The sequence below is a fragment of the Dendrobates tinctorius genome, unplaced genomic scaffold (genome assembly GCF_039654945.1).
Source record: "Dendrobates tinctorius isolate UK_male_01 unplaced genomic scaffold, ASM3965494v1 ptg000018l, whole genome shotgun sequence".
Classification (NCBI taxonomy): domain Eukaryota; kingdom Metazoa; phylum Chordata; class Amphibia; order Anura; family Dendrobatidae; genus Dendrobates; species Dendrobates tinctorius.
Genome location: NW_027361686.1, coordinates 12,011,710 through 12,029,086, shown reverse-complemented (window position 1 = coordinate 12,029,086; position 17,377 = coordinate 12,011,710). Strand labels below are relative to the sequence as shown.

General features: G+C 46.5%; 1 protein-coding gene across 1 annotated transcript in view; it reads left to right on the top strand.

Annotated features, from left to right (window-relative positions):
- Positions 1 to 17,377, top strand: part of DRC12 (dynein regulatory complex subunit 12 homolog) — a 162,190-nt gene that overhangs the window by 41,818 nt on the left and 102,995 nt on the right. Inside the window, exon 2 of the mRNA XM_073566466.1 lies at positions 10,634 to 10,702. Coding sequence (XP_073422567.1) covers positions 10,636 to 10,702 — 67 coding nt within the window. The 5' untranslated portion in view covers positions 10,634 to 10,635. The remainder of the gene's footprint in view (positions 1 to 10,633; positions 10,703 to 17,377) is intronic.

The window sequence follows — 17,377 nt, the reverse complement described above, 5'->3', positions numbered from 1 at the left end:
GCGAGGCTCTGGCACGCGAGATCGAGCAATAACAGGTCTGTTATGCCCTTACATGTCCAGGGCTGCATGCGCGCTACACTGAAAGGACCAGCGTGTGTCGCTTACACGTGCGGATAACCTGTTGAACCCCGGTAGTGATGGGGATCTGGGATTCCAATTCTTCCCCGCAAACGAGGATTTCCCAGTAAGTGCAGGTCAACCAGAATTCCGGAATTAGGCCTAACCGGCATTCCAGAAAGAATGTGAAAAAATTAAGTGTCTAAACCACAGGTGCTGTAGCTTGCTTAACAGCTGTGCTCCTCTGCTGAGTAGCACGCAGTTCTTACATAAACAGGCGGCATAGCTTGGTTCACGGGTGGGCTCCTCTGATGAACAGTAGACACAGGTACTAGGCCCAAAGTATTCACTGGGCTAAATGGAGTTAAAAAATGGTTCTTACATAAACAGGTGGCACAGCTTGGTTCACAGGTGGGCTCCTCTGCTGAGAAGCAGACATAGTTACTAGGCCCAAAGTATTAACTGGGCTAAATGCAGTCAAAAACTGGTTCTTTCATAAACAGGCGGCATAGCTAGGTTCACGTGTGGGCTCCTCTGCTGAGTAGCAGACAGTGCTACAATGCCCAAAAGAATTTTCTGGACAAGATGCGGTAAAAAATTATTAGAAACACACACAGTGTAGCTCCTTGACAGGTGTACTACACCGCTTGCTACCACACACCGCTACTATGCCATGAAACTGTCTATTAACATTGAAAACCATTATTAATGTGAAAATAAAGTTACGCTTATGGTGAACGAACTGTTCTCGAACCGAACCTCGAACAGCCGAATTTTAAGCAAAGTGTTCGAGTTCGACGAACGGCTCGAACACTTCCCAAAACAGCTCGAATTTGAACTTGGCGAACAGGTCGACTCAAACACCGCTCATCTCTAATCAGGAGGCAGACTCAGATGGTCTCAGGCCCAGTATGGATTCGACAAGATTGTAGAAAGTTGAGAAAGGGTACAGAATCACCGAATACCAGGTATATATAGCATAGTTTAAACATTAAAAATCTATGTCTATATATCAGGAGGCAGACTCAGATGGTCTCAGGCCCAGTATGGATTCGACAAGATTGTAGAAAGTTGAGAAAAGGTACAGTATCACCGGATAACAGATATATATATATATAGCATAGTTTGCACATTAAAAATCTATGTCTATATATCAGGAGGCAGATTCAGGCGGTCTCAGGCCCAGTATGGATTCGACAAGATAGTAGAAAGTTGAGAAAGGGTACAGTATCACCGGATAACAGGTATATATGTAGCATAGTTTACACATTAAAAATCTATGTCTATATATCAGGAGGCAGATTCAGACGGTCTCAGGCCCAGTATGGATTCGACAAGATTGTAGAAAGTTGAGAAAGGGTACAGTATCACTGGATACCAGGTATATATAGCATAGTTTAAACATTAAAAATCTCTGTGTATATTTCCGGAGTCCGACAAAGACACTCACAGCCTCAGTATGGATTATACAAGAATCTAAAAAGTAGAAAAAGGGTAATGTATTCGAAGCATACACCAGTATACACTGTTGGGGTATTTTTCAATCTTCATATATATTTCAGTCTCAGTAAGATAGTCCAGACTCTCCGCAAGAGGAAACGAGATGGATACAAGTACAGACGGAAAGTCGAGTGATTGCAGAAATTTTGGAATTACTAATCACGGGAAAAACTCCCAGGAGAATTCTCAGAGGCGATGCTGACCCTCAATAACTTGGTCTGTGGAGACAGCGAAAACAGTTCTTGTGAAGAAAGGTTTGCTATATCGCAGTACCGTCGATCCCATCACCGTTACTCATCTCCATCAAATTGTGATCACAGGGAGAGATGTAGACATTGTCCTCACTGTCTATCATGATCTGTCAGGTAACTATGGAGTGCAAAAGACAGAAGCCACAGGCCGTAGGCGATTCTATTGGATTGGCATGAGAGGACACATGTAAAAATGTGAAAAGCTGATGATAAACCACCACTGCATCTCATTGTGAGTCGACATCCATAACAAATGGAAGCCATTGATCATCTGAAGATAGAGCCCAGCAGGACAGGGCATAGCTACGTCTTAACCATCATCTATCAGTTCACCAAATTTGTATTGGCAGTCCCAGTGAAGGATTTAACAGCCCAGACTACACAGCGGTGGAGCAGGAAGAGGTAAGTATTGCAAGTGCTGGGGCCCTGAGCAAGCAGGGGGGCCCACTCGTGGGCGGCGGTACTGGCACAGCGCTCCTCATAGTACGCCAGTGTGTCTGACGGCGGGTGTGCACCCCTACTATGAGGGACCCTGTGCCAGTGCCGTCGCCCAAGAGTGGGCCCACCCACCTGTCCAGGGCAACGGCACTCGCACGGGTGCGTGCGCCAGGTTGTGACCCCGGACCTGGGGGGGAGGCAGCCCAGTTAGGGAGGTTGAAAAAATGGCATATGTTGATGTTGGACATTCAGCAGCTGCAAATGGAGAAATTGGAGAAATCAGAGGAAGAGGAGGACAAAAGCGAACCATTTTTCTGGTAACCTATGTGTCAGCAGGGGAAGGTGGGACAAAATCCTTTGAAACCCATGCATGGTTCATTATATTGAAGGTTAGATCATCAACATTTTTGGTCGACAGACGGGTCCTTTTTTCTGTCAGGATTGATCCAGCAGCACTGAAGACTCTTTCGGATAGCACACTAGCAGCAGGGCAAGTGAGCTCCTGTAAGGCATATTGTGCCAATTCAGGCCAGGTGTCCCGTTTTAGAGGCCCAATAGTCAAAGGGGAATGACCTGTGAGGGAGAACATCGATATGGGAGAAGTAGTTTGTAACCATAGTTGACAACTGCTGTCTCCTGTCACTTTCAATCGATGCAGTATTACCAGTCGTCTGAACGGTACTTGAAAAATCATTCCACAACATGGTCATGAAACTCCTGTGTCCAACGCCACTTCGGCTGTGTGCACCACGAACACCTCTTCCATCTTGCCCCCTACGGCTCGTGGGAGAACCATCACCGCCGCTGTGTGCTGGGAATGCCTCAAACAAACGGTTTTACCAGAGTTGCTTGTTTGTTAGACAATATTAGCTCTAGGTTCTCCTGTGGCATGATGTTGTGGAATTTGCCTTTATAGGGTGGATCCAGGATGCTGGCCAACCAGTAGACATCATCGTTCATCATTTTGGCAATGCGGGGGTCCCTTTTTAGGATCTGCAAGGCATAATCACACATGTGGGCCAATGTTCCAGGTGTCAATGATGCACTGCGAGTGGTGGGTGGAGGAGCACTTTCTGGCAAATCAACATCCCTCCAGTCACGCACAAACCCTGTACTTGACCTTGGCGCGCCAACATTTTCTCTTGCCCCCTGAGAAGCATCCTCCTCCCCTAAATAATCATCCCCATCCTCCTCCTCTTCCTCTTCTTCCTCCACCTCGTCCAGGAGAGCTCCCTGAGCAGACAATGGCTGACTGTCATCAAGGCTTCCCTCCTCCTCTTCCTCCTCGGCTGCAGATGCCTGCTCCTTAATGTGCGTCAAAGTTTGCGTGAGCAGATGCATAAGTGGGATGCTCATGCTTATGATGGCGTCGTCTGCGCTTAGCAGCCGTGTGCATTCCTCAAGACACTGAAGGACTTTACAGAGGTCTTTCAGCTTTGACCACTGCACACCAGACAACTCCATGTCTGCCCTCAAACTGCCTGCCCGTGTATCCTCCCACAAATGCATTACAGCCTGCCTCTGTTCGCACAGCCTTTCAACCATGAGCAGGGTGGAGTTCCACCTTGGTGCAATGTCGATAATTAGGCGGTGCTTGGGAAGGTGGAGCAATCGCTGCAGCTTCTGCATACGACTGGAGTGTACAGGCGACCGGCGGATGTGCGAGCACAGTCTTCGCACCTTATGGAGCAGGGCTGTTAACTCTGGATAATTATTGAGGAAGCACTGCACCACCAGGTTCAAGGTGTGAGCCAGGCAAGGTATGTGTCTGAGTTTTGAAAGGGCTATGGCTGCCACAAAATTCCGGCCGTTATCACTAACTACCTTGCCTGCCTCAAGATGTAGACTGCCCAGCCATGACTCAGTTTATTGCTGCAAGTAGTCGGCCAGTACCTCCGCGGTGTGTCTGTTGTCACCCAAACACATCATCTTCAACACAGCCTGCTCACGCTTACCACTAGCTGTTCGATAGTGGACACCTCGTATGCAACACTGGCAGCTCGTGCGACTGCGCTCTGTGGATGAGCTTTTGCTTCTGGAGGGGGAGGAGGAGGGTCGAACGCCTACAACCTACTGTTTCCTATACCGTGGGCTAGGCAGCACTGTCCCACCACCACTGTCCCCTGTGGAGCCTGAGTCTGCATCCACCACATTAACCCTGTGCACAGTGATGGACACGTAACAGCCCTGGCCATGCCTACTGGCCCATGCATCTGTTGTGAGGTGCACCTTTCCACTCACTGATTGCTTGAGTGCATGGACAATGCTGTCTTTCACATGCAGGTGGAGGGCTGGGATGGCATTTCGAGAAAACAAGTGCCGACGCTTTCAACCAACCGGTAGGGCATCATCTCTAAAGAGATTAGTTTGGCAATGTGGGCGTTCAAACACAGTGTACGAGGATGAGAGGATGAGTACTTTCTTGTCCTGCTCAGAGTTTCTGGTTGGGTGAGCTGGACTTGAGAGCTGCATATGGTGGAACTAGCGGTGGATATGGCGGACTGAGAGAGGGTTGGTGATGGTGTTGGTGGTCTTGCTGATGGCCTAGATTCAGTCTTTTGTAGCAATAACATTGTGATTCCCTGACTGCTTTGGCCTTGCGATGACACCTCAACATATGCTGCTGGTGGTGTGCTAACCGGTGGGCTTACAGTGGGGGAAGCGATGTAGCGTTGCTGACTACCTTCATTCGGAGCAGGTGCACATGTGGTATGTGAGGTTTGGTAGTTGGTAGTCCGTCCACGCTTGCAAGTGCATGGTGGTTAAATTTCTAAGCATGCAACTGGTATTCAAATTTCTCAGATTTTTCCCTCAGCTAAATGTCTTTGCGCACTTCTTACAGATAACCTTTGCCTGATCATTAGGATTTTGTTCAAAAAAGTGCCACACTGCACTCTTCCTACTATGGAAGACATTTTGAGGCCTTGCACGCTGTGCTAATATGACCATCTGGCCAAGCTGTCCTGCAACTCTTTTGGTTTTTGTAAACTGTTTTTGGACTGCTATGGGCTTGCCAGATAACAGCTGTTGCAATGTCGATGCCTGCTGTGGATCCTCCTCCTCCTCTTCTGAGCTGTTGGCAGCGGCACCCTCTTCCCCAATGGATGCCAATCTGGGTGAACAACTGGGTCATCCATCACCTCCTCTTCAATTTCATGTGCACCTTCCTCTGTGTCACCGTGTAAGGTGGTATAGCATGTGGGAAGGGGCACCTGAGTTTCATCAGGGTCAGATTCTGGCTCACTACACTGCGAGAACAATCTAGTACTCTGAGCGAATGTACCAGCACAAAAATCTAGCAGTGGCTGTGCATCAGTGCACTCCATGTCCGATTCATCTTGGACTTGGGAATACACGATTTGACTTGATAACCCAGGCATGGTATGTGAAAAGAGCTCCATGGAGTAATCTGTAGTGTTGCCTGCCGCATCCTTCACTTTTGGTAGGGGTGAAGGACACAAGGAAAGGTGTTGTTCCTGACCAGGAACCTCCATTGACAACTCAGTGCTTTTATTTTTTGAAACTTCAGAAAAGGAGGCGATAGAGCAGGAGGCTGTGTCAGCAATGTAAGCCAAAATTTGTTCCTGAAGCTCCGGCTTTAAAAGCGGTTTACCTACTCCCAGAAAAGGGAGCCTTTGAGGCATTGTGGAGCCAGACGATGACGCAGGTTCAACACCTCCTGCCTTAGGTGCTATTGTGCTTTTGCCACTACCAGCAGATGCACCATCACCATCAGTACCAGCTGGCAACCCCCGCCCACTTCCACGGCCTCTTCCACCATACTTCCTTATTTTTGGAAAAATGAACCCAAAATACCACCAGCTATATGGTACTGTAAAACAAGGTACAAAGTGTATATAGTATTGGGGAGAATTGGAAGCTCCCTAGAGATTTTAGGAGGCTGAACTATTATCTCAGGCTCACTATAGATTACACCTCAATTTAACAGGCTGAAATAGGCAGGTGGATGACCAGGCACAAGGTGTGTATATAGTATTGGGGAGAATTGGAAGCTCCCTAGAGATTTTAGGAGGCTGAACTATTATCTCAGGCCCAATATAGATTACACCTCAATTTAACAGGCTGAAATAGGCAGGTGTATGACCAGGCACAAGGTGTGTATATAGTATTGGGGAGAATTGGAAGCTCCCTAGAGATTTTAGGAGGCTGAACAATTATCTCAGGCCCACTATAGATTACACCTCAATTTAACAGGCTGAAATAGGCAGGTGTATAACCAGGCACAAAGTGTGTATATAGTATTGGGGAGAATTGGAAGCTCCCTAGAGATTTTAGAAGGCTGAACTATTATCTCAGGCCCACTATAGATTACACCTCAATTTAACAGGCTGAAATAGGCAGGTGCATGACCAGGTACAAGGTGTGTATATAGTATTGGGGAGAATTGGAAGCTCCCTAGAGATTTTAGAAGGCTGAACTATTATCTCAGTCCCACTATAGACTACACCTCAATTTAACAGGCTGAAATAGGCAGGTGGATGACCAGGCACAAGGTGTGTATATAGTATTGGGGAGAATTGGAAGCTCCCTAGAGATTTTAGGAGGCTGAACTATTATCTCAGGCCCACTATAGATTACACCTCAATTTAACAGGATGAAATAGGCAGGTGGATGACCAGGCACAAGGTGTGTATATAGTATTGGGGAGAATTGGAAGCTCCCTAGAGATTTTAGAAGGCTGAACTATTATCTCAGTCCCACTATAGACTACACCTCAATTTAACAGGCTGAAATAGGCAGGTGTATGACCAGGCACAAGGTATGTATATAGTATTGGGGAGATTTGGAAGCTCCCTAGAGATTTTAGGAGGCTGAACTATTATCTCAGACCCACTATAGATTACACCTCAATTTAACAGGCTGAAATTGGTTGGTGTATGACCAGGTACAAGGTGTATATAGTATTGGGGAGAATTTGAATCTCCCTAGAGACTTTAGGAGGCTGACAATGATGCTCTCAGTCCAAGTATGGCAGCAGGCAGCCTAATAAGCAGGACTGCTGCACACAAAAGTGTGGAAAACTAAACGCTTGGTAACTGTGCAGAAAAGAGGAAGAAAAGTATTTTTGCTTTTAAAAAAGCAGTTTGCACAGCAGTGTGCAGACAACAATGCAGCTATCAGGGAGCCTTATAAGACAGCCTAATAACCAGCAGAGCTGATTAACAAAAATATAGCCTCCCCTGTCACTGCACACAAACTGTTGTGTTGTACAGTGGAAATCGCTAACAGCAGAAGCAGTTTTTTTGTTCTTCCCTGCCTAACGCTCTCCCTTATTCAGAATCAGCAGCTGCAACCTCTCCCTAATGCTAAGATCGGCAGAAGTAAGATGGCGGTCGGCGTGCACGCCCATTTATAGCCCCTGTGACGCCACACAAAGCAAGCCAATCACTTGCATGCCCTTCTCAAAGATGGTGGTGACTGATGCCCATGTCATCGCGTTGCCCACAGTGTGCATCCTCCATCAATGGCTGAAAAAGGGCGCTGGAAGCATCATTTAAAACGCAACTTTGGCGCTCTGGTCGCCGACCTCGTGGCCGACCTCACGCTATGGTCGGGTTTCGTTTCATGAAACCCGACTTCAGCGAAAGTCGGCGACTTATGAATTTGACCGACCCGTTTCGCTCAACTCTACTCGGAGTTATACCCTGTTAGGCATCACAGGAGTACAGCAAGTATTGACGCTAGTGGGGTCCCTATAGGTACCCCCCAGAGAAGACTATACTGGTGGTTGTGCTCGCTCTGACACTCTGTTGTGCTTTCTGCACACGTGCCTGAGGACACCCAGAGTCAGATGCTTAGCCAAGCGGGAGTTCCCACCCTACACTGCCTACCAAGACACACTATAATCGTGATGTAAGCGGCAAACAGGGTGGTAAAGAATCCACCAACACACGTAACACATATGATCTTAGCGCGCCGACACGTGCTCCAGAGGACCTTTTATACGTTCCTGTTCAAGTCCAGTCAGACAGGACCTTGCTTGTGGACCAATCCGGAACTGCCACGTCACCCGAGCAGCTGACGACCGACCACCATTGAGAGGTAGTGTCATGAGCATGCTCAATAGAGTGATTTCTGGACTTAGTCCCAGGAACGTCTGTTCGCCGCTGTCTATTGCTCGTTACTATAGCTTGGGCTGGAGAGCCAGCAGTAACCAAGTGAACAGCACGAGTCTGAGCAAGATGCTGGGACTGATGTCTTTGCTGAGCAGCATCCGCTGAAGCTGAATGGGAGACCACAAAATATAATTCTGGTGTTTTGATTTTTTTTTTCTCACAATGCAGATTGAGGGGGCACCACAGAACAATCTGAAAGGTGATCCAACCTCAGCCTATAATAACAATAGTTCAAACCCAACCAAAAGAAAAGTATAGGCCAAAAAGAAGGGATCACCACAAGACATGAAAATAGTGGATAGAAATTTTATTAGACATATAGAAACACACAAAAACCATTAAAAACATTAAAATGGTCACACATGTGACACGAGAGAACAGTGCATAGGCTTATAATAAAGCCAATACCCTTAGGACTCAAAAGTGTGCAATTTATACAAATATAAACAGCATACCATCACAAAAAAAAGGTTATAATCAGTCCACTGTTTGTACATATACCTGGGCATAAACCACATATATATATATCTCTATTAAGTGGAAAAATACCTTGTTACAATTCAAGTTTTTCAGGTAGCTTATAAAGAATATAAAGGGACAAGAGGTAAATGATAAACCTATAAACAAATGCAGCTTACCCTGCAATAAAAAACCGCAACAGTCCATATAAAGGGACAGCAATTTGCACAGGAGATACCTGAATGATGTGCCGCAGTAAATCCCTGTTGGTAAGACCAAAGACTTAAAATGAACGGTCAAATGAGGACACGGTGTAAGTTACAGCAAATGCTGTGAAAACTGCCCCTGAGTGGAATCAAAATACAGCTGTGACGGCATCAAATAAGGCACACTTTTTTAAAAACTATTTTCTACTTTTATTGGCTTCAATAGTCCCCTTAAGAGACTTGAAGCTACGATCACTTGTGCTATACATACAAGGGCTTCAACAGAAATCATCATCTCCGATGATCACTGACAACAATGGATCGGCATTAATAGGAGATCTGCAGTGACAAGCGCAGGGGTCATGCCAACCCATCGGTGCCCCAAGATTATGTGATAGGTGCCCCAATGGGCAGGATTTGTGATGCGCCTCCTGTAAGGACTCTTTCACACGGCCGTGAAAACTATCACCACATGTACCGGAGACACATACTCATGTAGACCCATTCAAATGAATGAGTCTGTGCACATGTCCACCAAACATCCCGCACACGTGCACACGGAGAACACACATTGATGTCCTCCGTGCGACACACATCTGCACCGGGGAAGAAGCGCTACAGGAAGCGCTGTTCCCCGGCGGCAGGTGCTGAAGCCGGCTGTCATCATTCTTACCTTCTCTGCCAGCAAGCAGAGGAGACTGAGTGTTATATTAAAGTCCGAACAACAGCAGGTGGGGGCTTTTGGGACTCTTACCCCCATCATCCGACACTTGCTGCCGCTAATAACAGTGACAGTAGGTGCGGATAATCGGGGTATTCCACAGCCCTAACCTGCTGTCGTTCGTACTTTAATATAACGCTCATCATTCTCCTCTGCTCGCCGGCAGAGCAGGGAAGAATGATGAGAGCTGGCTTCAGCACCTGCCGCCAGGGAACAGCGCTTACTGTAGCGCTTCTTCCCCGGCGGCTGTCCATGTGGTACTGATGCGGCACACGATTGCCACACTTAGTACACACATGGACACGGATATCTGCGATGCCGGTAAAGGTGTGAAAGAGGCCTAAGCGCCAGTTAAATATCACTGTCAGAGATTGACAGTGACATTTAACATGTTAATAGCAACGGGTGTATTACGATTCTACCCACGGCTGTCAGGATTCCACCCACGGAAAAGATGCAGGTGAGGCGCCGATGCCTGCATCAAAGGGGAGACACAACCTATGGTCGTGAAGGGATTAAGGATGGAATAAAACATGTTTTTCTGCATAGGAATTCATTTGGTGCTTTTGATTTTCTGGAATTCTAATATATACATATATGTAATCATGTGTTTAATTTTTGTAAATACAATCAGTTGGGCTCTGTCCTCAATCTCTCTTCCAGGTTACTATATTTTCTGAAGTGTAGAACTCTGGATCATTCTTAATCATGAAAAAAGGAAGCTTATTTTCCATTTTTCCATACCCATCTCTTTATAAATTTTTTTCTTTCATGAAAAATATTAAATATACAATGTCGGCAGCACAATTATAATAATAAAGATTACTAAAAGTAAATATTACTATGTATCTCTGTCTCTTGTAGCCATGCCACCGAAATTAAAAGCAAAGTCACCAAAGAAAAAGAAAGTGAAGAAGTCGAAGGGAGGGACAGGTATGGTGCAGCACATGTCATGAATGAGAATGAATTGCGTTAGTTGTGTCACTATACCTAGCTGTATTAAACAGACCATTATTTATTCATTGATGCCTAATTGATAGTATCATCAATATTATTATTATTACTGGATAGTTAATAGCCAGCAGTAATAAATACATAAAGTTAAAATTACATTTTATGTGGCTAAATAATAGTTTAGTCACATTGCAACATACGTTCTAATAATAACAACGATGGTTATGGTAATGCTCAGTAGATGTATGACTTATAATATAATCTGTGCCCCAATATATGTTTATTGTTTCCATAACTGAAAACCTATAGGAAGGCTGATAATTACAGACCTATACTTTTCTAAGACAACAATGCTCATTAATTCAGTGCCTCCGGCATGGCTTATGTACTGTACAACTGACGCATCCACTTTATACCAACCCCTGAGTGTATGGATAAGTAAAAACAAAACCAACATCACTATGCTTAAAGATTCTCTCTAATAAATATTTTTATTTGCTAAACTTGTGTATATGTGCAAGTTGTATAATAGTGATAATATACTCACTTACCGCTGCTCTGTCTGGCATTCAGCGCAGTTCTGTTCCTCTTCTCAGTGAAATCACCGCTCTGCATTACCTGGTAGTGGCTTTTACAATGGAGCATCAGGACAAATTCTGCATGTATTTCTATGCAGCTGAGTGCTCCGCTCCTGAGTGCCAGCGACAGTGCCGGGTATTGACGTGCGAGGCTCATCCAAGTTTCTCGCATATGAGTATGAGCCCTAAAATAGACTTCCGGCTCATTCATAGAGTGAGCCAGAGAGTCTGAAGGGTGGTGACATCACTGATAAAACAAATGGGATGGTGCTGGATCTCAGAGAAAGTGATGGTAGATGAGTATATTAATACACTGATCCTACACTACATGCCCATATATACTTGTGTGAAAAAGTGTTTGCCCACTTCCTGATTTCCTATTCTTTTGCATGTTTATCACACTTAAATATTTCAGATCACCAAACAAATGTAAATATTAGACAAAGCTAACACAAGTAAACACAAAATTTAGTTTTTAAATGCAGCTCTTTATTATTAAGGGAAAAAGAAATCCAAACCTACAGCGCCCTATGTGAAAAAGTGATTGTCCCCTAAACATAATAACTGGTTGGGCCACCCTTAGCAGCAACAACTGCAATCAAGCGTTTGCTATAACGTGCAATGAGTCTTACAAGGCTCTGGAGGAATTTTGGCCCACTTATCTTTGCAGAATTGTTGTCCGCTTCCCAAAGATGTGATAAACCACAATTACCGTATATACTCGAGTATAAGCCGAGGCTTTATTTTTGCCACGAATAACTGAGTCAGCTTATTGAATCGAGTATAAGCCGGTTATGTATTGTCCACTCATCCCTATATGGTATGCATAGCTCCCCTTTCCCCTGTCCCTGTCATTGTATGTATGGATGTATGGCTCCCCAGTCCATCTCCTGGTATGCATTGCTCTCCAGTCCCTATCCTGTATGCATGGCTCCCCCGGTTTCTGTCCTGTATGCATGGCTCTCCAATCCCTATCCTGTATGCATGTTTCTCTGGTCCCTATCCTGTATGCATGGCTCTCCAGTCACTATCCTGTATGCATGGCTCTCCAGTCCCTATTCTGTATGTATGGCTCCCCAGTCCCTCTCCTGGTATGCATGGCTCATTATCCCCTTATCCCTATACATGTATCCTGTTAAAAAAACAAACAAACAAAAAAAAATCCTTTTTACCTTCCTGCACTCCCTCGGTGGCACTGCATCTTGTTGCCGCTTCCAGCAGCTCTCTTTCAGCCGAGCGGTCACAAGGTACCGCTCATTAAGGTAATGAATATGCGCTTCACGCCTTTGGGAGTGGAGATGCGTGCATATTCATTACCTTAATGAGTGGTACCACGTGACAGCTCGGCTGTAAGAGATCTGCTGGCGCAGGCACCCAGAACGAGATGCAGTGTCACCGGCTCCTGGATCTGTGCCCCACAGCTCCGCCGCTCCCCCTCGTCCGCCAGCTCCTGTCTCTTACCCGCTACTCTGCCGCTCCCCGCCAGCTCCTATCTCTTACCCGCTGCTCCTCCTCCCCCCCAGCTTTCTGGGACTTCTGGGGACGTGACTTATGTATAAGCCGAGGGGGAAGTTTGCAGCACAAAAAAATGTGATGAAAAACTCGGCTTATACACGAGTATATACGGTAATTTATGTTTTAAGGAAGGGGCAATCACTTTTTCACATAGGGCCCTGTAGGTTTGGATTTCTGAATTTATTTTTCCCTTAATAATAATAAAAGTCCAAACACACAGTAATCTCCAGCGATCTCAGGCAGGAAGGTACAGTAGTTATAAAAAATATTCCTTTATTTCTTGTTACAGGTAGAGCTGAGCGAAACATGTCTGTCAGATTAAAAAATCGCCGACTTTCGCCAAAGTCGGGTTTCGCCGATCGAAATTTTTTGATGATAACCAAACCATATCACCCACCTTAAACTGGGGACCAACGGTCCAATGTCGGTTGGAAAACCGCTGGGCCTTTTCCTGGGAGAGAGATAACTTATCCACCACTTGGTCCCAGATCTGTCATTCTCTGAGAGACAGGCATATCAGAGATTAAATCCATTGAAATATGGGTCCATGGCCTCCTGGGGACCGGCAAAGGCATCAACAACCCACTAGAGCGAGAACAAGGTTTAGACCGGGAGCAAGTCCCACAGGACTGCACAAAATTCCTGACATCACGAGACAAGGCGGGCCACCAAAAAGACCGACTCACCAGATCTCTAGTACCAAAAATACCTGGATGACCAGCCAATGTAGAGCAATGAACTTCAGACATCACTCTCTTCTTCCACTGGTCAGGAACATACAACTTTCCACTGGGACAACGCTCAGGTTTGTCCTCCTGGAACTCTTCCCGTTTGGTTGAAAGCGAAGCTTTCCGCGACCTCATGGCCTATGCTGTCCCACGCTATGACCTACCCAGTCGGCACTTCTTTTCTCAAAAAGCCATCCCTGCCCTCCACTGGCATGTGAAAGACCGCATTGTCCATGCACTAAAACAGTCAGCGAGTGGAAAGGTGCATCTCACAACAGATGCATGGACCAGTAGGCATGGCCAGGGCCATTACGTGTCCATCACTGCGCGCTGGGTTAATGTGGTGGATGCAGGCTCCACTGGGGACAGCGGCGGTGGAACAGCGCTGCCTAGCCCACGCTTTAGGAAACAGTTGGCTGTAGGCTTTTGCTCCTCCTCCTCGTCTATCAGCGAAAGCTCGTCCACAGAGCGCAGTCGCACGAGCACTACATCCGCAGCTGGCAGTGTTGCACATGAGGTGTCCCACTATCGAACAGCTAATGGTAAGCGTCAGCAGGCTGTGTTAAAGATGATGTCTTTGGGCGACAACAGACACACCGCGGAGGAACTGGCCGACTACTTGCAGCGACAAACAGAGTCATGGCTGGGCAGTCTACATCTTGAGGCAGGCAAGGTAGTCAGTGATAACGGCCGTAATTTTGTGGCAGCCATAGCCTGTCCAAAACTCACACACATACCTTGCCTGGCTCACACTTTGAACCTGGTGGTGCAGTGCTTCCTTAATAATTATGTGGAGTTAACATCCCTGCTCCATAAGGTGTGAAGACTGTGCTCGCACATCCGTCGCTCGGCCGTACAGTCCTTCAGTGTTTTGAGGAATGCACATGGCTGGTATGCGCAGACAATGCCATCATAAGCGTGAGCATCCCACTTATGCGTCTGCTCATGCAAAGTTTGACGCACATTAAGGATCAGGCATCTGCAGCGGAGGAGGAGGGAAGCCTTGATGACAGTCAGCCATTGTCTGGTCAGGGAACTGTCCTCGACGAGGTGGAGGAAGAAGAGGAAGAGGATGAGGATGAGGGGGATGATTATTTTGGGCAGGAGGATGTTTCTCAGGGGGCAATAGAAAATGTCGACATTCCAAGGTCAGGTACAGTGTTTGTGCGTGACTGTAGGAATGTGGATTTGCCAGAAACTGCTCCTCCACCCACCACGGGCAGTGCATCATTGACACCTGGAACATTGGCCCACATGTACGATTATGCCTTGCAGATCCTAAAAAGGGACCCCCGCATTGCCAAAATGATGAGGGATGATGACTACTGGCTGGCCAGCATCCTCGATCCACGCTACAAAGGCAAATTACACAACATCATGCCACAGGAGAACCTAGAGATAATATTGGCAAACAAACAAGCAACTCTGGTAAACCATTTGTTTGAGGCTTTCCCATCACACAGCAGCATTGCTGGTTGTCCTACGAGCCATAGTGGGCACAATGGAAGAGGTGTTCGTGATTCACACAGCAGAAGTGGCGTTGAAGACAGGGGTTTAATGACCAGGCTGTGGAATGATTTCTCAAGTACCGCTCACACGACTGCTAATACTGCATCGATTAAAAGTGACAGGAGGCAGCAGTTGTCAACTATGGTTACAAACTACTTTTCCTCCCATATCGATGTTCTCCCTCACAGGTCATTCCCCTTTGACTATTTGGCCTGCTGCTAGTGTGTTATCTGAAAGAGTCTTCAGTGCTGCTGGATCAATCCTGACAGAAAAAAGGACCCGTCTGTCCACCCAAAATGATGATCTAACCTTCATTAAAATGAACCATGCATGGGTTTCCAAGGATTTTGTCCCACCTTCCCCTGATGACACATAGGTTACCAGAAAAATTGCCTCGGTTTTTTCCTCCTCTTCCTCGGACTTGCCCAATTACGCCGTTTGCAGCAGCTGAATGTCCAGCCAACACATCAACATATGCCAATTTTTAAACCTCCCTAACTGGGCTGCCCACCACTCCCCCAATGGCTGGGGTCAAGACCTGGTGCACCCGGGCAAGTGCCGTTGCTCTGAACTGGTGGATGGGCCCACTGATGGCCGACTGCAATGGCACAGGGCCCCTCATAGTACAATACAGTGTCTCAGATGGTGGGAGGGCCCACTCGCCATCAGACACACCAGCGTACTATGAGGGGCACTGTGCTAGTACTGTCGACCACAATTGTGCCCTCCCTGCTTGGTCATGGCCACAGCACTTGCAAGTTGCAAAAAAAACGTACCTCTCCCTGCTTCACTACTGTGTAGACTGGGCACTTAAATCCTTCACAGGGACGGCCACTAGAAATTTGGTGTATTGATCAATGATGGTTAAGATGTAGCTGTGGCCTATCCTGCTGGCCTCTACCTTCAGATGATCAATGGCTACCATTTGAAATGGACGTCAACTTACAAGCGGATGCAGTGGTGGTTTATGATTACCTTTCACAGTTGTGATAGTCACAGAGGTGTGACATTCCTGCCACCATTTTTCAATGTCTCCTCTCATGCCAATCCAATAGAATCGCCTGCGGCCTGTGGCTTCAGTCTTTTGCACTCCAAAATGACCAGACACATCATGATAGGCAGTGAGGACCATGCGTACATCTCTCCCTGTGATCACTATTTGATTGAGACGAGTAACAGTGATGTGATCCACGCTACTGCGATAAAGCAATCCTTTCTTCACAAAGAACCTTTTTCGCTTTCTGCACAGACACAGTAAATGAGGGTCTGCATCGCCTCTGCAACATCTACCGGGAGGTTTTCCCGCGATGAGTAATTCCAAAATTTCTGCTAACACTCGACTTTGCGTCTATACTTGTATCCATGTAGTTTCCAGTAGCGGAGATTCTGGACTGGCTTACTGAGATTGAAATATATACGAAGATTTAAAAGTACCACAACACTGTATACTGGTGTACGCTATGAATACCTTTCCTTTTTTATACTTTTTTAATTCTGGTGTAATACATAGTGAGCCTGTGAGTGTCTGTGTCTGACTCCTGAAGTATAGACGGAAATTTATCCCTAGACTGGACACACCTGGTATGTGCTGATACAGTACCTTGTTTCAAAAATTTGTATTAAGGTATCATCTGTAGGATAACCAACTATGGGGGGGATTCTCTTCTTGCCACAGACAAACACGAGACTGAGACAGAGTTTGTATTGAACAGGTCCGTTTTTAGTGCTCATCCTTCTGTCGACATCAGCAATTCACCACAGCTGTTTCACATTTCTCTGTACACAGGCCCCGGTACCTTCACTTCCTTTGTAACTATAATCGTGGCGTCCTCTGTGGCTCTTCCACTGTGGCTGGGCTAGGCCCAACCACCACAGCGCTGCACCAGTCTGAGCACACCGTCCGTATGATAGCCCCAGGCCGTCTTCGTCTGTGGCTACCGTCATCTGGGCCACCCCCCTGTGACCACCTCAACTGTCAGTCCTCTCTGGAGCCTTTCCACTGTCTCTATTTCCTCAGCAGAACTTCCTCTTTACTGTGCTCCCTTCGCTGACTGATTCTTCCAGAACCTTCCCTCAGCTTTTTATACTTCCAGTTCTGGTAACTCCGACCACCATCACCTAACAGTTTCTCTGACCAATGGCAGTTATTCAGTCCCTCTCCTACACTCTCCACTGCCCTCCAATGGGCAAGCTAAAACACTGCACCCTTTCTCTTTATCTTAGCAGTTTCACACCTACACTGTGCTACACCTCTGCTTCTCACTACAGGCTGGTTTGTCTGTCAGTCCACCTTCCCTACATCATCCATAGTGAGTGAGCGTGTG